Here is a 23,228-nt window from a genome sequence, read left to right as displayed (position 1 = left end):
GGACGCATTATGATATGAACGACGTGGTATACAATGTTACAAAATCAAGCAGCACGTTTCGATTACAATAAGTGTACAGTTGGACGTATAGCAGTAGCCTCTACCAGGTTCCACAGGTCGCTGGAAAAATAGTAGAAATTCGCCAAATAGACAGATAGCAAACTAAACTGTGCTCCATGGCTAGCTAACTCCTCTGGCATGTTAATGTCTTTTTGGCCAATTTCTACTATTTTTCCAGCGACCTGTGGAGCCTGGTAGAGGCTAGTATAGCAGAAGAAGCGGGTGGATGGGCGATCATGGCTGCGGAATCGGCTGGACCTGTTGTAAGTGTTGGGACGGCTGCTGGTTCGGGTGTTGTTGTTGCTGCTGTTGTTGTTTCTCCTCCATTAGCTGCTGCATGGCTCGCTGCTTCATTCGTTTCATTTTCATGCGGCGGTTTTGGAACCAAATCTTCACCTACGAATAAAGAATCTTTACTGACATAACAAAAGTACAGCGACTTCCGTAAGGTCTTCTACAACTATACATGCAAACAACAAACAATGAGATACAAAATGATAATGATGAAGTTCATTGTAGATTCGTGCCGGTAGACTGATGGCAAGAGCACAACAATTGATGATATCGCACAAACGTGAACTGAGTGACTGTACATGTGAAACAGTCAGTGAAGATTAAACTACAGTGCTAGTCTATAATACGGTCCTATATCTACTTCACCGTATTTAGCTTACTCTTTGAAGCTGTGGAAGATAAAAAGTCCCTTGTTTTTCTTGATAGGTGGGTGGGATGATTTAAGTAGGAAGATGAATTTTTGTAGTTTTGTTATGAAGTGAATGTTGGGGATTGCAGCTCTACTGCTGTACGAGATTGTACATGGAAGTTGATAACTCTAACGTAAACATACTAGAAATCACCAAGCAAATGGCAGCCCAAAATTCGGTGTGTTACAGCAATTCTAGACCTTTTTCAACTAGTATCCAAGTGGCTGTCTTTACCAACAAGACAGCCGACATTTTAAACACAAGTACAAGAATGTAGTCTACTTTCTTTTCTGGCATATAACGTGGATATGGTGTCGAATATAAACCCATGAATGTACTATGCTTTTGACATGAATTGTACATGATATACAAACAGCATCACTTTGGAATCTCACTTTGTTCTATCTTTTTTTCGATGTGTCTTTTGGTTGTGGTTTAGAGATGTGGAGAAGTTTATTGCAAGTTCATGCCCGTGGGCTAATTGCAAATGCATGGTAAAGACATAGGGAAAAACATACATGTGTCAGTAAACTGTGTCTGACTTTGTTGTAACAATAGGCTACTGGTACTAAATACAATTGTTGGCTTTATCTAAACTAGCTGGGTTTGACTTCTTTTTTGAAGGCAGTGGAAGACGAAAAGTCCCACTTTTTCTAGTATTTGTGGGGTTCTGTGATTTCAAGAGAAAGGTAGCTTTTTGTTCATCCGTGAATGTGTAAAAGTAGGGGTATTTCGTGGTAACTTGTTTAAATAATTCGGCTCTTTCGTCACTGTTGAATAGACATTCAAGCTCGTTTCCCTGGGTACTGACATCAATACTACCGACCCACTGCTGAACTGGTAAGAATGAAACATAGCGAGGAGCGTCTTAACACGAGTCGTTATGATGTTATCTTGGTTATACAAATTGTGCAGACTGCTTGCTCGCTGTGGTGCGACTATTTAACTGCACATTTCTACGAGCAAGCCGAAGGTTTTGGAGGCCCTAAAATGTAGCAAGGCGGCTTAAAGAGCAGTTCTAGAGAGCTTAACTGCCATATTTACTACTGCATAAGTACAGTACATCACCATGTTTTTAGGAATGTGGAACAGTATGGGTGTGAAAAAACAGGGGTTATTTGGGGGTCATTGGAGACCTCAAATATGTTCTTTTTACTCTCAGAGCTTTCGTATATTATTTACAGAAATATGTCTACTTTCGAAATACTTTCTTATATCATTTGCAGAAATATATATGCACATGTGAAAAACATAATGGTCCCATAACACGGTAATATTGTACATGTACAATGTACATAGTGATAAAAGGATGAGAGAGATATTGATGACCATAGTGTAATGTGTGCCTGCCAATTTTGATGGTTGTTTACAACACTTTTGGTGGAGCTTTCCTGTGATTTTGTGGTTTTCGTACTTTCTGGCATGAGATACTGACTGACAGCTAGTCATCTTCGACAACGAAGGTCTACCAAGCATGACATACTAGAAATGTAAGAATGATACCCTTCTTCATATACACCTATACCCTTCTATATGCTCGTGGGAATGTCTCCCAAATTAATCCTGACGTTTTCAAGGAGGTTCAAGGAAGTTCGCTCGGTATATCTTGAGCACAATTTGCGATGGTTGTAAACAGAAAACAAGTCTTATCTCTGCGGCCTTGGACAAGATCCGGGGACGGAACAGACTTTGTCTCCCTTCCGAGACACCTCAATGCCATATCCGTGGTCTATAAGGGTTATTTGAGTTTGAGTTTATTAGGATCCACAATTATCTTAACAGCTACTCTTCCTGTGGTCCATTCAAAAACATGACTGGACAAAACTACATGACACACAGGAACACCACATATACAGAATATAGATACACAAACACGGCTGGATGACGCCTTTAGATTTAGACTAGAAACTGATAAGTCAGGTACGTCTATGAAGGTTGGACATCCAGGTAGTAAGACAGCGCTAAAGACAGTTACTCAAGCAACTGGATATTATTTTAGAAACGGTCAGACGTTTCAAGTAACATCCACTCTTTTTGTCGACGAAAAGGCACTGACGAAAAGTAGTGAATGCTACTTGAAACGTCTGACCGTTTCTAAAATCATATCCAGTTGCTTAAATGACTGTTTTTGGCGCGATAAGTCCGTTATCAAGGAGTACCAGCCAGCCATTGTCAGTACAATTTCTAACAGCCCAGTCTGATGTTTTAAGGGAGAACTAAAAATCCAAGAAAACATGGCAACTACACCGGTATGTGCACGGTAGAGCATGGTCAAAGAGGAATCCGCATTGGGTCACCATGCATAGAATAGGTCCTCGTATACCATGATAAAATGTGAGTTATTCTTTATTGTTCGTTTCTCCGCGTTACTTATGAAGTTACATTGCATGTAGAAGTCATGTTTGGAGCTTTGATGTTGTTACTAAGTGTGTCTACAAGAGTGGCCTTTACCTCGCCTGTAAACTGATCCTACATTTTTGTGTCGTTGTGTATTGTTTTATACTTCTGGTGTGAAACATAGCAATTTGGGGAAAACACAAAAGGTGATAACAAAAAATAGATTTCATCATGTGAAATACGCTACAAAAATTTATTTTACACAAAATTGAGTTCCTTTTTCTTTCTATCTCCCATTTAGCATCATCTGGACATTGCCTTGTTGAGACCTGGTCATACCATCTTCTTTATTCATAACGTTGATAGCACAGCTATTCGTACCTCAGCTTTGGATAATCGATTGTGGTAAGCTTCAATATCGTTCCTTGTCCGGACTTTCAGGTTTGGTCACTAACACAGGGTTACAATTTTTAATAAGTGTGGAGGGTTCTTTAACCTGCTCTAGGTTTGGCTGTCCCTAACCGAAGCTAAGCACTCATTTTCACCTGAGTCGAAAATAGATGTTAAGTGCCTTTTCAAAGGGTATACAACATTGGGGACTGCTAGGGGTTCGAACCCTGTACACACCTGCCTATCCGTGAGGTTGAGTTGTCTGGCAATCTCCTGTCTCCGCTCTCTCGTCACGAACATGTTAAAGAGAAACTCCTTCTCCAGCTCCAGGGTCTGGTACTTCGTGTAGGGGCACCGCTTCTTCCGCGTGCTCTTCGCACTCATCCAGTTAGAAGTCACTACATAAACCGTAAAAGGACAGCTTAAATGGTTAATTACATGTCTAGAAACAACCACAAAGTCGTATTTTATTTCTTTGTCCCATAAAAATAATATTCATCACTTGAGGCCATGAATTAGAAGGTAGAGCGAAAGCATTTGACGTTTATGACAGGTCACACCTAAAAGGTATCCAGAAAATCAGCAGAGCATTTTTACTTAGAGACTCGACGTTTTGCATTAAAGTAAGGGAGGTTTTGTAAATTCTATTTGTTGACGATGTTTGACTTTGATCTCAGCCTTTCGGGTACTTTGTATCAGACTCTTTTTGGCAACAACCGTAGTGGGCAACTTTGGTAGCACGTGAGATAGAAACATTGTGTCAATCTTTGCGGCTATTCAACTTTAAGCACTGTAGCAGTGATCGGCATCCATGTATCGGCTAAATCTGCGTAGGTCTGCAAATACAATACGAGACATGTCAACATCGTCTTATCATGAACTGCTTCTTGGATCGCAAAGATTACAAAACCCTCCTCATTCAACCCACCGCTTGGCGTTCGCTTCAGTCCTTTTGAAATATAGTACAGTTATGTTTTTACATGTATGTGATATCAGTGTGATGCATGAAATAATGAATGATATCAGAATGTTATCTTTTTTACTCGTCCTTCCAAAATCCGAAATACACGCAACCAACACCGTATTTAAATACCTGGCTGTAGGCACAGCAGATATCGCTAAGTCGATTCTGCCTAACACTCTTATTGTTGGCAGCTCGCCAAGCCGCAAGCGAGGCTAAATCTGATTTACTAACTATACGACGATGATTGTACGTCCATTTAGAGGCGTTTTGTACTATGCTAATTGCTTCTATTTCCTGTAAACGGAACGATACGATTGATGAAAAGAGATTATACGATATGTGCGTGTTCCTTTTTCTTGGACAATGTCAATTGGGCGGGTTGAGATCTTTATTTTAGTTACTATGACAGACGATGGTACTACACAATTGAAGGGTGTGAAATTCGGCTAAAATTACAAGACTGCACTGTCTGTTTTTGACAGACACTACATCAGATCATGTAAGATATGTTTGAAGACTTTTCCTAGTTTATAGAGTAGACAATTTGTGTCCACCGGTTGTAAGTGTTACATGTGCGGCGTTCCCATACATGTAACACATGCTGTTCTCCTTGCACGCCGCCACGCACAGCCTGCACTATTGTCGCGAGTCGTAGAGGGGCATTTCTCTACCAAAAACTGGAGGTCTCGACGCGTGTGCGTGTAGGCAAATAAACTTTTCCGACAGTGAAAATAGCTCGCATAAAGTTTTAACCGCCGCTCTCCCGTAAATTCGTGACCCCCAAACCACGAATATTCTTACCACATGACCTGTAGCTTAGTGCCATCGTTATGGCAAGGTAACAAGTGGTTATTAAGTTTCTATAAACATGATAATGTGTGCGCTTAATAGATATAGGAAATCGTGGAAGCTCTTCGCCATTTTACGATCATATGGAACGTATCAAACATACTATATATGAACATAGTAAGATATGCCCGTTTCTAATCAATTCTAAATCGGACGTTTATGAATAAATGAGTGATGCCTTTGATCAGTTTGGTAAATCTGACCGTTTTTAGAGTCCCGAAGTTTAACGTGATGCTTTGACTTGATCAGCGATACTTGTAACAATTCAATATGAACTGATATTCGTAAATTTGTGCTGGTGAATAGCAGTTCTACTTTACCCTTTTCACACAGCTCAATTGAAAACATTAGTTTTCAGAACATCAGCGATCTTTGATAAGATCCTACAAGTTTTGCTCCTTCGGGTCGAAATCCTTGTAAAATGTCAAACAAGTAATTTTTTTGCTACTTTTCTGTTGCAGATAAAGACAAGAGGAGTGACTCTTTCACCTGTGTGTAGCGAGGTGTCTAGAAGCGTGCACGGAGTCTTACCGTCACCAGTGGAGTTGCCCTGGGCGGGCGTCGGTGGTCCCTCGGCCGGCTGGCATCCCTGCCCGTCCCAGGCCTGGCTCACCTGTTCGGTCCGGTCGGAGGAGGAGGCTGACGTGTAGGTACAGACGTTGTTCATCTGGGGCTGGCAGCACTTGGAGTCGTACGCGGCGGTGTTGTGAAGCTGCGCTCTGGCGATCTGGTCCCGGTGATGCGCACCTGCACTCACATCGTAAAACGGGTGGAAAGTGGAGGGCAGGATTCTACGGGTGTCAGTCAGGTTCATGTCCTTGCCCTCGCGACAGGGGTACCCCAGGGGGCCCAACCGCAGACCGTCCGCGTGCGCCTCGCCTTTCGGCATACACAGTCCGGGCAGGTGCCACCCCCCTGCCTCCCCACGCGGTTTGAGATCGTGGAAAGGTTGCAGCCAGTAACCGTCCATCCCGGCCGGTGGACTCACTCCCAGTGCGAAGTCATTTTTGCCCGCGGAAAGGGAGAAATTGGCCTGGAATGTCTCACTGGCCGGATAAGCCATCCTGTGTTTATGGCGGCTGGTAGAAGATATACAGCCCTTGTCAGACGCCGTTTGACGGCGATGTTTTGATATCCGTGGCGTGATAGTCACAAACTATGCCGGCGCAGGTTCACCCCCAGAAATCAATGCCTCTTGAGAGAGTCCTAAATTCACCACGTGATCGCTCGAGAGCCAATGGGAGAGCGGCGTCTGTAATAAACAAACCATATATCAGTCAACGCGGGGGTTGACACTCATTGGCGAACCCACAAAATAATGACCCGCGCTCACCCGTTTACTTTTCACGAGTTGTGAGAAACTTTCATAGGCTGTGGATCAGTAGAGAGAGTAGTCAGACTAAACTTTGCGCCCATTTGTAGCCACGTAACAACTATAAAGCATTAGATCAGCTCAAAACAGGCGTCTAGGAGGTACGTTTCCACCGAGCTAACGTGCAGTTATAGGTATTATATGCGCGGTTATTTTGTAGCGTCGTTAGAGAAATAGCCTATATAGTATATCGTCAAGTAAAATTGCGCAGAAATGGACTTAGGAGTACATTTACTTTTATTTCGCGTAGATTTTCTTTCCGCAAGGGCTAACCCTCCAAATCTTGCCTACTTTTTTCTACCCAACACGTCCGATATGCACTTAGCGGCTTTTAGTCGTAAAGGCTCAACACATCAGACCTTACTACCGATTCATGAAATACAACCCTTTTTGCGACGTTTTGACAAGCATGTCAAGCCGTGATATTAGCGATGAAAGATTCCGGGACATTACATCCATGTTTGGCCCCGTCGACCTTTGCGTAAAAGTGTCGTCCCCATTCAATTTTTAAGACGCGCTTCGAGATTCTCAAGTGAAAATAAACAAAGAAAATCTTCCAAACAAAAAAGGCAAACCACACAATGTCAAAATACAGAAAATGAACAATATCGTTCCGGTTATTAGTTTCATTAAAAGACTATAAATCTGCCAATTGTGGATTAAAGTTTCCGAGAGGGAAAGGCTTTTTTTTCAACACAAGGATCTATACGCGGGTCATAGGTGGCGAGTGAATAACGTCCGTATAAGGAGGACATGAAAGTTACTGCATGTAGAGTTTGTAAGAAAATTACATGGTTAGTCTTGCAGTAAATGGCTTCCCCACAGCGTGGTTAATAATGGAGTACGTAAAAGCTCCTTGTGACCGCAAAACGCTTCAATTTTTTTTCTCTTCTCACAAGAAAATAGAATATCCACATTGATGATGCATGTACACAACTTACGAAAACAAAAATAGTACTTAGATGTTGAATATGACTAAAACTGTATACACAGTATACTTTCAGAATAAAATTATGCGTATAACGTATTGTAAAGAAAAAAACAGATTCCTTTTGAATCTTTACGAATGTTTTCATTCACAGTTACTTGTTGGGGGTAAAGTCTTCTTCCAACTACAAATGGTGACTTTTGCAACAAGTCGCAAGTTTATGATAGTTACCGCAAATATCCGGCAGAGATGTTACAGCAGCCTAGTCGTTACTAAGTGTTAGTTTTGTCAACCGCAAGCGATGTAGGAAGTATTTTAAGTGTTAAAATCAACAGCAAAACACAACTGGGAGTTGAGGAGGGAGGGGGGCGTAGTGTCGCTTTCAACGTGTTTCTCTGGCGACAAGTTTACACAATGATAACAAAATTGGCTTTTAACCGGCCCTCCCCTCCCGTATTCTCTTCGCCTTTATACACGTAACATGGGAGTTCACAACAACACGATCTCCTAAAGTTTTTATGGACAATCACGCGTAAAATGTAATGGAGAGCACTCGTTAAATTTCGATATCTGTTGAGTGGGAATTCAACCGTACTCCGCTGTGGAAAATATTTATTTCCAGTAACACTGGTCTTCGCTTGATGGAATTTGGTAAGCTTGAATAGAAGACAAATCAAAATCAGTTAAGTCCACTGTCGATAAATTGAATACTTATCGTTGTAAGAATTTGCGAGAATAAAATGTTTGTGCTGTTAAACTTATTTGTGTCGTGTTTTTACTCGTGTTTTTGTTTCTTGCTCAGCGAAGAGATCGAAATGTTACAAAAGTTACTATAGTCGTTTGAATATCTTGGTGCTACAAACAAATATGGTTGTGTATATATCTGAAGCTTTGTGGAAAACCTACATTAACTATTACTTTATGAAGGTTTGTAGAAAGTATACTGAAATTTACTGATTAGAAGAGAAGTTTTGTAAACCTTGATAATCGAGAATGAAATGTACTTATTCGATTGAAAGAATTTTCTCTCTTGTCTAACTTTCATAATCTTTAAACTAGAAAAATAGGGAGAGTATCTTATTTCTGTATTTTCCTATCTTGTTTTTTTGCATGAAAATGAGAAACAGATACTCCTTAGATGATTTCCGATGGTTCCTTTAATCAATATTTCTAAGCAGTTGATTCTGACGAACCCAGTGGCTAGGTAACAGAGTTAGAAGTTACTCTACTATTGCAGTAACATCATTCATGTCATAAAGACAAGATTAATACAAGATGTGCTATAGTTTGTACAATACTCAGGGGAGGGTTAGCTTCTCCGAAACGTCGACTTAGTCAGATTATCGGACGCTAATTGCTCTGAAATATTGAAGCAGTCTTCTTAGATTTATACAACAAGATGCCGCCAAGCAATCAGCGCGAGAAACAACTGCATTATCTTCCATTAGACCTGAATCTCATCGCTCCTGTATGCATGCATTTATGACTGATTACAATCGAATTACTTTGAAATGTAGTTACTTCTAATTAAAAGGTCCACGGGCACCCGGTGATCGTATATATCCAACTTAACGATGAGGATAGAGTGAATCTTCTTTTCGATTTGAAGAGAACGTATTTCTAAACGCATCAATCAAAAATTCTGTGAAGTAAAGTGTATTTATAATTGTGAGGAGCACATCATAAGTATCCATGCAGGCTTTTTGCTTTACACAAGTCCTCCATAAGCATACGTTTTTTTTTTTTTTTTAATGAAGTGACAGCATTTACCCCAGAGAGAAAGTACTCTGTATGCGATGAACAGCCCTCGACTTGTAGTGTTCCATCAAAAGAAACTCGTGACATTTTGATCAACCGTACAAGATGAAGCCCGCTGTGGCTTTTCAATTTTGGAAAGAAAAACTGTTGCACTGAAAAATAAAACCACACGGGACCGCAGGCTCATTTAGTCGCGGTGACCCGAATTAGAGGGATTTTCCACAACACGGCTGACTTTTACCTTGTCAACGGCACGAACTAGACTGCACACTGGGAGAAACCAATTTTCCTGTTGGAATGAAAGACATTTTTCAACAGGTTACGTAGTTCGTCATACATTGAATAACGTCTGACCTGATAGCATGTGATTTTTCTTGGCGAGATTGAGGGGTTGGATGTGGGGTACGGGCTTAGTTTTAATACTGGAAAGTTCGATGGAAAACGGACAAGTGATTTGTGCTATTCTCAATCAAGGAAGTCAGTCGTTTATTTAGTCTACGAATAGGAAAACTCGCATTAAATAACAGAACTAAAGAACGTCAGTATTTTTACTAGGAAAATCTAAACCATCAAAGATGTATTCAACTAGTGTACACTCGATTTTTGATAGTAGTAGTAGTACAAAACGTATCTACACATGTAGGGAATTGTGTGTGTTTCTTTTATGTCTGAATATCAATATGTTTCTAATCTACAATGATTAACGATTGCAATATGTGTCCTGTACCTCACATTGGTTCTTTAGAATAAATCGTATCAATCACAAAGCTTTGCTTACTAGTATTTTTTCATGATATTTTCACTTAATGTTTGCTTTGTTTTCACAGAAATAACTTTTTTGGTTTCAATTTATTTGATTCTCTAGGATAGACATGGTTTTTCAAGATTCCATGAAATTATAAGAAATTATCATAATGGTTTTATAAAATCTAAAAAACAGATGTCATAAATGAAATAAATAGTTACTCGACTGGAGTAGAGTTGCTTTCGAGGCAGCTATGCAACCATACAAAACGCATAGGGGAACATATGATAACATATGTTGCACAGAAATGTATTTATCCTGCTTTGTCGTCTGGATAAAACATTTTCTTGTCACTCTTTGTTAGAATAGGCCCACATCGAACAACATAAAGCTTTGTAGAAGGCACAGGTAAGATAGCTGGTCACAAAGATACATATTTTTCCTTACTTGTATTTGATTGTGTTTATAAGCCTAGTGTTTGGCCAGCGTAGTCTAGTCGTGAATTCTAATACCTTTTTGACTGTTTGTTGTTTGTAGTTGTCTATGATAGATGTGCGAGATTGTGGGTAGTCCTACCAGGGACTACAGACTTCATAACCTAACAAATCACTGGATACAGGGTTGAAACAGAGGACAGTGGGGGCTTCTAGGCCCAGCAGAAATGATGTGCATTCGCCGTGGGTACCATTATGTGGCTGCAAATATATGATACAGAAGAATTCCAAATCACATCCACGTGTGCATGCCATATTTTTTTGGCTGAATAGAACTCTATCTAAATCCTTCATCCAAAGAGAGTTGTACGCTCCAAATTAAAGATTGAATGTGTAGAAAACCAGAGGAAAAGTCATTGTGAACGTCCTTCGATTTTGTTTTCCTTCAGTTCTTGATTGTTTTGCAGACCATAATAATTGTAACATGTAGTCCCATGTTTCAGTTCACCCATGGCACTGAGCACGTTCAGGGGACATTCCAGCTTTCAAAACGTTATATATGGAAGACAAATAGTTCGTCCTACACATTTGCCCTCGCACGAAAACCTCATGAAAAACCATGAATATCGACCGCCACATAAAAGCGTTCGTTCTACCAAAGCATATGTCAACGTCGTGTAGATAGTTGTAGTGGCCATTTTATATAGAAACATACCAGAATATCAAACGCTGTGGCCACTGAGAATTATCAGCTCGACTGACGATACGGTGCAGCCGTTGTATGAATCTGGATCAGATGATGCCTTGTCTGTTGTCAGACCCACCTGCAGGTTTTTAGTTTGCTCGGCTGTGCCCCTGTTCTGCCCTCCATCGGTAATTGTTCAGGCCAAAGGGCACGCTCTCTCGTGAAGGAATTATGTGCGATGGCATCGCTTCAACCATGCGCTAATCCGTAGTTCGGATGCAGAGATATACCACTGCCCCTGGCCAACACGTAAAGTTAAGTCCAAGAGGCCCGCCTGACTGCCTGACATGCACTGTAGACCGCACAGTCTGGTGACTCGGCTACTTTTGCACATGATAACCTCACCAACCCGGCTCCGACAAGAAACGCACGTAAACACGACATATCCTCCGGCCGGCATAGCTAACTGTTGTATTTATGTTTCGTCCTAACTTTAGACTTGACATCGAATTCCTTATATATCCTTTGCTTACATTCCGTGATGTTGCTTTTTGCCAAAAGTGAGAAACTTGATCAGTCTGGGCTTTAGTAACCGTATAGTAACATCACTTCCCTGCCAAATATCTCGAATTGATTTTGATATCTATGCCGGTTAGGGTTATCTAAATATGGGAGGCTGTGAAAGAATTTTCCATATTCCCGATGTACTTTTGCTGTTTTATTCAATATCATATAAATCAGTTTGTTTTAACGCTATAAATTTGATATCAAGGATTGATAAATTGCATTCTATAGCTGCAACAGCATTCCGCTTGTTTGATACAAAACACTTGGTCACTTTGAGCACTTAACTATAGAATTAAGTAGACAATCTTTGTCAATAGAGCGCATTGTATAAAGTACTGTAGCTGCAAAAGCACTCAGTTCGATACGAAACATTTCACATGACGCTCTGTATTTTTACTACTAAATCATGTGAACAACCAAAATATAATGTGAACAACCAAAATATCTAACGATTCCAAATACATTATGACAAAGAGTCTTGCAGCTCCTAACCTGACTATGAGTTCAACAGTTTAAGAACTTGTTTTAAACATCAAACTGTGCTGGCAAAGAGATACGTTTGTGAAGACTACCGCAGTGATATACGGGAACAAATCCTTCGTTTTACTTCTCAGCACGAAACTTTAAACACGACACCCTTGCCAAGACGTTCAGAGTTTCTTAAGTTCATCAGGCTACCGCAAAGGAAACGAGACGACCTCTGAGACACAACTTTACACAAGTGATGTCCATCGTGAAATAATGCTAACTTAAGGCGGACATGTTCTATAACTGACATCTATATGGGTGTAATGTCCATGAGATTCTAACGATGTCCATTTGATACATTCTATAAAATGTCAGGCGCATGATAGGCCACAAAGAACATAGGTCAAAGAAACAAATTCTTCAACCTTGGAGTTCTCTATGGCCTCTTAATCTTCTAGTACGTGAGGTTGAAAAATAATGGTAGAATGCACATGCTAACTTCTGATGCTTGATGTGTCTTCCATTCTGACTACCATGTGCTTTGCGTTTACTTTTTTTGCATATTTTGTTGATAAAATGACAAAAAGTTAGAATTTCTGGACAAAACTCGTACCGACCTGTTGTGGGTTGGATGTTACCCTAGACCGTAAAAACACCCCAAGGCATGCCAAAAACTCGGCCTTCCAATCTGATTGATAGATATGCTCTTCATCACTACGTTGGTGTGATTTTATCAAAGATGTAATAAAGATATTACAAATGTTGTTCTAATCTAATTGATTCATCTCCAGATTTTTCTGCAACACTGGCGAATCAAAACATTCAGCCATACTGAAGAATGGTTGTATGTACACAGCTAGGGTCAAAGGTGAAACGGTTCTTTTTATACTGTATTTCTATATACTGTATTCTAACAACATAGTTTTAATGATGGGTCGAATAGAAAATACGATATCATCAATAGGTTTGTTTTATCTTAAATTTGATAAAATCTAACTTTCAGTGTGATTGTGCAAAATGCGGGATTTCGACAAATGAAAAATGATTACAAATAGTACCAAATGTTCCAAGGTTAAGGGAAAATATTACAAGGAAGTTGAAGTTCGTCTTAACTATTTGAATCGTCAAGGAGACTAACCCCTTAACTGAAGAATGCCTCGCAAGAGACATATTTCGATTATGTATGCAACCTCTTAGTCGAGTTCAAGGCGAAAGGGTAGCAGTCTGACCAGAGGGGGTCTCCACAGCAAGACTCTACTACTCTGTATGGGACAGTGCCAAGTAATAACTCTAGATTCAAACGTTAATATTATGGATTTCTGATGTTATATGTACATCAGTTCACTACAATTTCTTTGGGAAAACTTAAATTTTTTCAACCCCTCCCAACGTGCTATTTTCGACGGGTTTAGAATGACATACAATTATTTCCAAGTGATGTTATTAAATTGCCATATAGACACAGTCGTACAGAGAAAGAAGACTTATCTGCCCTTGTTTACGTTTTATACGAGACTTAGAGTTACTAGTCTTAAATGTTTGTTACCTGTAGTTGTATGCTTGTGGCCATATGGGATTTTTACAACGAAGCCCTAAGCATTGATCGATATTGTTGTACCAGAAAGAACGAATACTTGCTGTTAAATGGAAGGTGAGTGTTTTCAACCATTCCTTTGTAGTTTGCAAAGACCTTGTTGGACAACATGTCACCTATAAGTGTCCACAGATCACCACCTTTGGTCTGACAAGTGGACACAATCGCAAGATACTTCAGTGTGCGGATTAGACGAACCAAATTGGACACAAATCCGTCATATTTACATGTAAGATTAGCACGTACTCTACTACAAACACACAGCACGTCAGAAGATAATTTTTCTGCCTTGAATCAAGTATTTCCAAAGGCTATGCGTTGCAAATCAACCCGCTTTTTGTACCATCGTTAAAAATGAAATGTCTTTTGGTATTCAAAAAATAAATTCCTTACGCTTAACTGTGTACCTCTGCATCAAACGCCTGCAGTATACAGAAAGGTTCAAAACCGATCCTATACGCCGTATAGAATGATATATAAAACATCATTTTGAACTTAGAATATTGATGATAAGAAATAAACAATGAACATAGAAATCTGTGCTTTGTAGAAAAGGTTCTACGTTGGGCCCTACGTACCTTAGATGTGGATGCAATGTCACCGTCTTTTCTCGACTCGACATATTTGGTGAACTGATTTGTATTTCCGGGTCATCCTGTATTATGCACATCTATGGTATGTTAAAGCTTGTTCATTGTAACACTGTCGCACCTCAATACTTAGTGACAGTACCCCCCGACGCACTGTGTGGTTTTCATTTGCCCGTTCTTTTATGTGAAGATATCAGAGGTGCTATCTATGGCACAAAGATGGCGGTTTCGTCTCAAACTGGGCACCTGTGTTATGTAATTTCCGTGCTGAAATTGATACCTATATATTTCAGGGGTTAAACAACCGTACGGTTTGTACATAGGGTCACGATTTTAACATTTTAACATATCGATCTGCAAAACGTAACGAATTCGAACGAAAATTGCAGTTATCGTTTATAAAATTACACACAAAGACACACACACACCATGTCTAAGTGAGAGTAGCGTTTTAGCCAAATTGCGAAACGCCGTTACCACAAATGCAATTTATACATGAGTTAAGTGCACTTCTACCGATACTCTCATGTCGTTCTCTGTATAACGCGATTCCAAATCCAATATGTCTTTTTTTGTAGCAATGCAACACATTCCTTATATTCCGTGAGGCGTTCCTGATGTAATGCAATTGCGTGCAAGTATGGACTCACACGACAATTAAGCCACGTTCTAAAAGATAGAAGAAACATTTATTACAAAGTTGTGTTCGGAATATTGCACAGCAAACCTGTCAACTTCGTGCACATCGGCAATCCGTTATCCCGTCTTCATTACAATGTAATATTCTTTTTCCAATTAAGCTCTGTCTCCTGAACATAATCCGATAGCAAGCAAATGAACGGTAAGGATGCAGGGGTAGCATGGTATGCATATTACTTTGGTTTTCGCGATAAAACCAAAGGAATTACATAAAAAGAAATAGAATTACCTTGCGACGACAATGGCCTCCTCTACAGCCATCGACGTTGGTTTCTTAGTGCTCTTCGCGGTCGTCTTCGGCCTTGAGACGTTATATTTTCACATCTCCACAACCGACAGGAGTCATAATTTTTCTCAGAGTTCGTCGCCGGGGTCGCGTCTATACGTTTGTTATTAATTACATCCATCACAACTATCATAAAGGGGTCAGGGAAAACGACTGAAGTCACGTATTCAGACTGGATGTCGCCTAATTGATTTAATAAAAGCTACGTAAGTAAGACAAATGTGCTGAGCGACATGTTCTATCGATTACCGGTCTCCTATTCGTCGGCTGATGCCTGGACGTCACCATGCTCCAATGGAGTTAATCCGTTCTGACTGACTTGAGCATAAAACATTGACATAATCACGGCAACCATTTATCCGGCAAGTTCGTCCAGGGTTTGCATACCAAAAGATGTACTTATTTACTACATTCCGGTGGCGTTTCTAAACTTTTGTCGTACTGCACAAGCTACAATTTAACTCGTATTCCCCCACCACGCCCTTGAGATGTTGTCATTTAGTCATGCTGGGCCGTGTGTATCTGTGGATATTCACATTCACTGCTCGGTAATGGGCACATTTTTCACCGTGATTTGGGACTACAATATTGCAGTAATGATTATGAGTGTAAGGAACTGGCTTCAGGGTATCTAAGGTGAATTAAAAGCTGCATTAAGTATCTCCACGGGTCGCTAGAGAGACCTTGTTTGATTTGAAAGAAAGAAATAGAACAACTGGTATAAATAGAAATACCCGCAGTTGAGGCCGATTGTTATAATATATCAAAACATTAGGAGTCCCCTTTGCATATCATAAATGATTTCACGTATTTAAGGAGAAACAAACAAGAAAGCACGGTAAGTAGTTGTTTCAAAGTCTGTGTCTGCTTTTTTCTTAAACTGTACATCGAATATAATCTGTCCCCAGTTCAACAACAAACTGAATACCTCACATGTCAGATTTCTATGTAGAAACAGCTCACTGTCTATAGTTCTGTGAATTATCATATCCGACTTATTGTAGCTGCGCTGTTTGTATCCTTACATCAACTGGACCCGATAAGAACTACCCGAATCCAGAAGTCCAATACAGACTATTGGAAAAACAACAAACTTGAACTTTCTCATCAAAGACCAGGGGGATTAATTCCTTGTTATGGCCTGTTGCTAATAAGACCCAATCTGGGCGGAAACCGGGGAGTCTAGACACGGAGTGCACTCCATAACACACGGGATATTGCTTCTACGAAATATGAAGCATGTCGGTTGTGTTGAAATCAGCAAATCACTCTGAATCCCATCCCCCTCCCCGACATCCATTTGCTGATTACATAGCTCGGTGCGGTATCGCTCCTTCTAGTCCACAGTTAAGCTGCTGCCCTTTTCATCTTCATCGGAGGCCTGCCTGTGTCCGGGTAACTACCATTAGTCCGCACAGAGAGCGGGCATATTGGATAGTCCAGGGACTTTCCTTGATTGCAAGAAACTACACATAAAACCGATAAGTACAGCTCCTGAAGGATTGCCTGGTCTGACACTGTCTTACAAGTAATCTTTTTAAATCGACCTGTTGAATAAAGCTATTTGTATTAATGATGGTAGATTTTTTGTAGGTCTCGGGTATTCGGCTTTGGCTGAGGCAAACTGTTTCTTTGAACAATCTGGCCACATTTTGAGATTTACGTTTGAAAGCTTCTAAATACCGCTCTGAAGTTTTCAGTACGTCTTTCACATGACTAGTTTTAAGTCGCTACAAACACTAGAAACTCTGCCAGTAGTTCCTTCTACTTTCAGCCAAATCCTGGCTCTAAATTGGTCTTACTGCAAGCATCGTGGCTGATGTTATTTATCCACAGTGAACTATTTCCTGTGCGATTTATATGTTAATATGAACGTTCTGTTTAGAAACAGGAGACAAAATAAGTATTATTAATTTATTAGTACAAAGGAATTACAGAATCACGCATATTCTGGTTTGACACGTGTATGCGTTTGACCAATGTCTGTAGTGTAAACAAAGTACGTGAGCTAAAGTCTAAAAAGCATCTGGTTGAAATATCTTTAGAATACAGTATTTACATATCAATAACCCATCTACTTCTACGTATACAACGTAAATATTTAAAAAAAGAAAACATAGTGACATACACAAGAGAATACTATACGTGACCTTTTCTGTATGGCTTTCATAATAGATATGCTGTGTTTTCGCCGTGTATAAACCCATTGATTGTCAAGAGCTGTATAAAAATGAACTCAACTTGATTATTTTTGCGAGAAACCAATAATATAGGAATCGCAAAACAGATGATCGTGATTTGCTGAGTCAGAGTTAGTGTTTCAAGCAGCTTCGTGCATGTTTATATTACTCACATCCAATCTATTTTACCTGCAGAGTGCATTCTAACCATACATGTTTAGTACAGGAGTCTAGTAGGCGACTTAAGATTATAACATGGCTGTAGTCACTTTTACATTGTAAGAAATTATGGCAAAATACAGAGAACTTGATTATTAGTCACATTTGGTTGTGTCCACAGATAACATGGTGATATAGCAATATTTGGAAGTGATGTACTGTAATATTTTGGCGTTAGTTCAAGTCTGTGTCGAGTCCCGTGCCGGTGTGCGCTCTAAACGCCTCCTCCTCGTGTCTCTGCTTCATTCTCTTCATTTTCATTCTTCTGTTCTGGAACCAGATCTTAACCTGCCTGTCTGTTAAGTTCACCTGTCGATAGAAAGAACAACAACGATAGATATCATGCTGTTTGGCAATTATAGTATTTTGGAAAAACAAGGAACGTTTTGTCCGGTACGTTGTAGGTTACTGTACGTTTTGATCAAGATTGTCAACGAAATCTACGCCGGAATTTTCCTGTATTTCCAAAAGGATTACGGAAGAATGTAGAGAACTTGATAACCTCCACTGAGCTACAGGACTTGACCTTCTAACAACAACAGAAGAATCAACAAAATAAGGTTGATTTACATTTTGAGAAGTAAGGAATGTATTTTTCAGTTATGCACGTGGTAGGTTATGTCACTGTACATTTAGACCCAGATCGGGAACGAAAGTTTTCCTGTGTATTTCCAAAAGGATTATGAAAATTGCACAGAAATTATAGCTTCAGCTGAGCAATGGGGTTGAAATACCGAATTTTTCCAAATGAAAATGTTGAATGTATTTTTGAAGGTAGATTTGTTGATACAACAATGGAGTTTTTCAGGCAGCCATGGAAGTTGATGGTTTGAAGCAACTTCAGCTCAACCTTCGTTCGGTTTCACAGTGAAATGGGGGTAAAATAAAATTTCTGTAGCCGAATATTTTGAGATAACAAACATGAAAAATATATGCTTAGAATGCCCTAATATCATCCCATATGTTTGAAACACAGCTTAACATAGCCAGAGAAAATGTAAACGCTCTCGATCGTAAATAAAAAATACACACTCTGCCACATTTTTGCAGAAACACATTGGCAAAACACAATTTAGTTTTCCTTCACATAAGAAATGTTTTACACGATCAGCTTGTGTACCCTTATGTCACGAAATACTCCCCTTTTGACTAAAAAAGACTAGGAATTCAATCAACGATTGCATTCAACATTAAAAATGAAACCACTGTGTAGTGTCTGTTGATAAGATTGGCACCTACTGCTACAGCCAATGCTTACGTTACTTTGCATACGCTGTATATGTGCCATCACAGTGTCATTGTTTCACAGTGAGATTGCTACTGCAGTCTACATTAAATGAAAAAGCCTGAAGGAATTAGAATTTCTGCCGAAGCCGTGGATATTTTGTTTACATCTTTTAAATAGATTGTATGAGCACACGGTCACTGTAGTTGTCCATCCACGAATAGTAGCAACACATTTAGAACGCGAAGTTTCTAGGTATACATGCTATGTTGATAAACATTAATATTTTTGTTTCGCGAGTCATATGTATAAAAGAATGTTCAGACCTTAGAACTACACTCGACATGTTGAATCATCCAAAATTTTGTTTGCATGTATAGTTGTAGAAGACCTTACGAAAGTCGCTGTACTTTTGTTGTGTCAAAGATTGTCGTATATACGATAGATGAAATGTGTTACTATAATGTATATATGACTGTGATCTTGGAGGACATAGAATTTCTGCCAAAGCCATTGATATTCTGTTTACATCTTTTAAATAGATTGTATGAGCACACGGTCACTGTAGTTGTCCATCCAAGAATAGTAGCAACACATTCAGAACTTGAAGTTTCCAGGTAAATAAGTTATATTGATAAACATAGATATTTTGTGTTTTGTTTGTCATACAAACGATAAAAGAAAGGTGTTACTATAATGTATATATGAGTGCGACCTTGCGGGCTATTTCTCCCCTCTGTTCCCTGGTGATGTACATGTTGTAGAGAAATTCCTTCTCTAGTTCCAGGAGCTGAACCTTGGAGTAAGGGCAGCGTTTTTTCCTGGAACTCTGAAGCTTCCACCACACATCCGTGCCTGGAAACAATCAACAAAACAGCATACATATCAATCGCGGGCAGGAACAACTACTATAGGCTCTCGTTCTTCCCTCGCACCATCAAAGAATTGAACGAACTTGAGCCTGGTGTGGCGGAGGCGGGGTCCCTCTCCCAGTTCAAAACTGAGCTGGGGAGGACCTTGCTGCATTGAGCCACCCCTACACGTCCTTGTATATATGTAAATATACGTATTACTAACTCACTAAATTCACTTGTCCTGTCCTTTGCACACACATCCGTACCTGGAAACTATCAACAAAACAGCATACATATCAATCAGCTGGAAAAGAACCAAACATGCTTTCTTCCTTATTAAAAAATGCAACAAGACAATGATACACAGTGGAACGCCAGGCAGACAAGCTGATGTTGCGGACCACTCAACATTACATTCACACCGAATAGTAAAACACTAGGGAAATTCATAGAATGATAGAACATAAAATAATGCAGTAAATATCCAAACATGTGCGAGCCAATTTAGTAAACAACATATTGTTTATAATTATAAGCTGCATATTTTGGCGTAGCCCATTTGTAAAGAACGACTTCCTACTTTTGGTTTTACAAATTCGGGGCAAGAAGATCCAAATGTTCTGTTTCTCAAGCATTTACAAATTATTTGAAGGGAAATTCGGCGAGTAAAGGAATAATGTCTTAGTCTTTTTACGGAAAAAAAACGTGATAGTCCAAAAAAAGGAGACCGTAGCTGTAATCCGTTTGTAAATAAACTGCTACATTGTACATGTGGTTAGTAGGTAGTAGGAAATAGTTACAAAGAGACTTCGCGCCAACAACAATTCCAGAATATGTGCCACTATTCTTTTATTGTTTATCATCGGAAATCATAATGGGAAAAATATATGTCGGATCTTCGGTAGTTTACGGCCAAGGTCAACTCATTTTCACAGCATGCAAAGTCCTGATAAATTTGTGGACGATCTCATAAAAAGAGTTGAATGTCCAGACACATTTCCACGGTCCCATTCTTGTGCTACATCTGGTGTGGGTGAGGTTTTGAAATCATGTCCATAACATCTCGTTGCTTTTATGGTCTTAGATGGGTGCTAGTGTACAAAAAAAGGAAAACGTCCGCATCTATTCGTTCCAGCTCTTTTTGTACATATTTTGATATTTTGATTTCCACAGAACCGATAGAGGCCGGTATTTTGGCGACACTCGGCACAGGCTGGAGTTAGCGTCTAGCTTTTAAGTAGTAAAAATATTTCACGAGTTCATATTCCTCGCTCTTTGAGTCCCTCTAGCTACTCAGGTTGATGTGTTAATATGTGTATAAAGAATAAACACAAGTGATATCTAAGTTAAGTTTGTGAGTGATATTTTTAATATGAATATATCAAGTTAAAAACTGCCAGTAAAGTGTTAGGTCGCTGCTAGCTATAGCTAAGAGTAAGGTTGTTACGAATGTACACGAATGAGGCGGTACCGTTGGGGTCGGCCTCACTGCAGTCCGCAGTGTCTCCTTTCTTGGAGTCCTTGGGGCAGCCACTGTCCTCGCTGCCCGACCGTTCGATGCCGGTGGGACAGAGCCCAACTTGAAGACGTTTCTCGTTCTCCAAGTTGGCGCTGTGTCCCTCCTGGAACTGGTGGTACAGGTACCTCTGTCCGTACAGCCATGTGGGGGAGGGGAACATTCGATGAGCGGTGCAAAGCGAAGAAAATCCCGCAGTCCCATTGTAATGTATGTAGGACATGTCGTGGCGATGAAAGTGATCTTCTGTCTTGTACTTAAACTTTGAGACGTCCTGCTGGGATAGTTTCGGGACTGTTTGGCGTACCTAAAGACGCCTCGGAGGCAATTGGCGGAGAAGCCTTCCGTTCAAAGGTTAAAGGTTGACCGGTCGTTATGACATTTGCGGGTATGGAGGGGGGGGGGGTGTTGAGAGAAATTCGAATCCAATGCTGGCACTGAGCTTTACGACTTTAACGACAAGATTATGGGATGAGCAGAAATACTTCTGACGTTGCAACGAATTGTCAATGGACGGTCGTTCCAGAGGCATTTTCCCCACGAGAATAGATGGTGGCACTATAGCTGTTTCTTCTTTAAACAATAGTTTGTTGTTCTGTAAACGTCATCGATTCATCTTTGTATATCAAATTTTATTATTTACATCTAAGCTCGAGTTGAGAAGAGAAAAATGCCAACACTGTATTTCCAGCAGGTAGACTGCCCAGTGCGTATATCATGTCCACCTAACACCACGAGCGCCCTGAAGTCACCGTGCCCCACACATCCCAAGCACCCCATCCTTCATATCTAATTCCGCCGCGTCTTAGGCGGCACTACAACTTCATTATCTCGGGAGAACTTGAGCTAACTTCATACACAGAAACCAATCATACTTCTTCACTGTCAGCCCGAGACGCGCGGAGCTTCCCGCAGCTATATAACATTACGCAGGCTTTGACCTCCCGCTGACCTAAAAGTTGTTGCCAAACTTTTTTCCGCGAACTTTATTTGTACGGGCCTGGTTAACGTCACATGGCAAGGTTTCTGTCTGGTGTAAACAGGGGGAGATACATCATAGGATCATTGTAGTTTTATCGTTTCATTCCTCTGAGGATTAAGTATTTCTTTTTATATGATGAATCTTATGTTATCGATTGTTCGCATTTTCCGAGGTGTAATGCTAATCACTGGTACGGAAATTTAGGAATAACTTGTCAGATTGGACGCATGCATTGTAAACGAAGCAGTACATGAACAATATTTATAGTGTGAATGTTTGTTCTATCAAAAGAAAAGTAACTGTTGAAAATCTTAACAAGGTGATATATATTCAGATCCGGTATGAAACTACAACTTACGTCTAACCTGGAATATACGATACTACCAACAAGTAATTGTTGGTAACGTGAAACTTCAAGCCTGGTTCTCACCCTGAAAGAATACTTTCACACGTATGAGGAAAAAAACTAAAGGTGGCTGGCCATGTGTTTAGCTTCAAAAGGATAGTGGCAAAAATGGGAGGCGCGGCATACACCATTGAGGTTGTTGTGTTGGTCATGTACGGTTTTCTATTTTTGAGGTGCCATGTGTGGTTTTCTATTTTTTCTATTCTTCTTTTAACGAATGACCCTGAAACAGACCTCCAATGAGTGAATAGTATTATACGTGTACATTGCTTAATACGTATATACTGAAACAAGGTTAGCGTGAGTGAGAAAGAGATTTTCCAGTGGCAAACGATTTGTAGAAGATGATCAGCAAGGTTTTGTAGGAAAGTAAAACAAAACGCATTTACGTTCATTTTTCAATTCTAGGAAACTGA

At 40.0% G+C, this 23,228-nt stretch overlaps 2 protein-coding genes across 2 annotated transcripts; both read right to left on the bottom strand.

Annotated features, from left to right (window-relative positions):
- Positions 1 to 202: 202 nt before the first annotated feature.
- On the bottom strand, positions 203 to 15,663 carry LOC136446408 (homeobox protein Hox-A9-like). The gene is made up of 4 exons (XM_066444761.1): positions 15,374 to 15,663; positions 5,836 to 6,556; positions 3,729 to 3,889; positions 203 to 456 (listed from the first exon to the last, which is right to left on the bottom strand). The coding sequence occupies exons 2-4, from the start codon at positions 6,365 to 6,367 to the stop codon at positions 295 to 297; spliced, it is 855 nt and encodes a 284-aa protein (XP_066300858.1). The 5' UTR covers positions 6,368 to 6,556; positions 15,374 to 15,663; the 3' UTR covers positions 203 to 294.
- A 1,667-nt stretch (positions 15,664 to 17,330) lies between these two features.
- Positions 17,331 to 21,884, bottom strand: LOC136446578 (homeobox protein Hox-A9-like). Its single transcript, XM_066445022.1, has 3 exons — positions 21,380 to 21,884; positions 19,770 to 19,909; positions 17,331 to 18,138 (listed from the first exon to the last, which is right to left on the bottom strand). The coding sequence occupies exons 1-3, from the start codon at positions 21,645 to 21,647 to the stop codon at positions 18,004 to 18,006; spliced, it is 543 nt and encodes a 180-aa protein (XP_066301119.1). The 5' UTR covers positions 21,648 to 21,884; the 3' UTR covers positions 17,331 to 18,003.
- Positions 21,885 to 23,228: the final 1,344 nt, after the last annotated feature.

The sequence above is a fragment of the Branchiostoma lanceolatum genome, chromosome 12 (genome assembly GCF_035083965.1).
Source record: "Branchiostoma lanceolatum isolate klBraLanc5 chromosome 12, klBraLanc5.hap2, whole genome shotgun sequence".
NCBI classification, from domain to species: Eukaryota; Metazoa; Chordata; class Leptocardii; order Amphioxiformes; family Branchiostomatidae; genus Branchiostoma; species Branchiostoma lanceolatum.
Note: the sequence above shows the minus strand (reverse complement) of the source record. Positions and strands in the feature narration are given on the sequence as shown.

Excerpts from the sequence above, each read along its gene's own strand:
- LOC136446578 (XM_066445022.1), bottom strand. The coding sequence starts at position 21,647 with ATGTCCTACATACATTACAATGGGACTGCGGGATTTTCTTCGCTTTGC. Across the intron at positions 19,910-21,379 it reads CAGTGAGGCCGACCCCAACG|GCACGGATGTGTGGTGGAAG; the intron begins GTACCGCCTCAT and ends GATTGTTTCCAG. Across the intron at positions 18,139-19,769 it reads GGGGAGAAATAGCCCGCAAG|GTGAACTTAACAGACAGGCA; the intron begins GTCGCACTCATA and ends TTCTATCGACAG.
- LOC136446408 (XM_066444761.1), bottom strand. The coding sequence starts at position 6,367 with ATGGCTTATCCGGCCAGTGAGACATTCCAGGCCAATTTCTCCCTTTCC. Across the intron at positions 3,890-5,835 it reads GGGCAACTCCACTGGTGACG|TGACTTCTAACTGGATGAGT; the intron begins GTAAGACTCCGT and ends CGGTTTATGTAG. Across the intron at positions 457-3,728 it reads TCAACCTCACGGATAGGCAG|GTGAAGATTTGGTTCCAAAA; the intron begins GTGTGTACAGGG and ends CTTTATTCGTAG.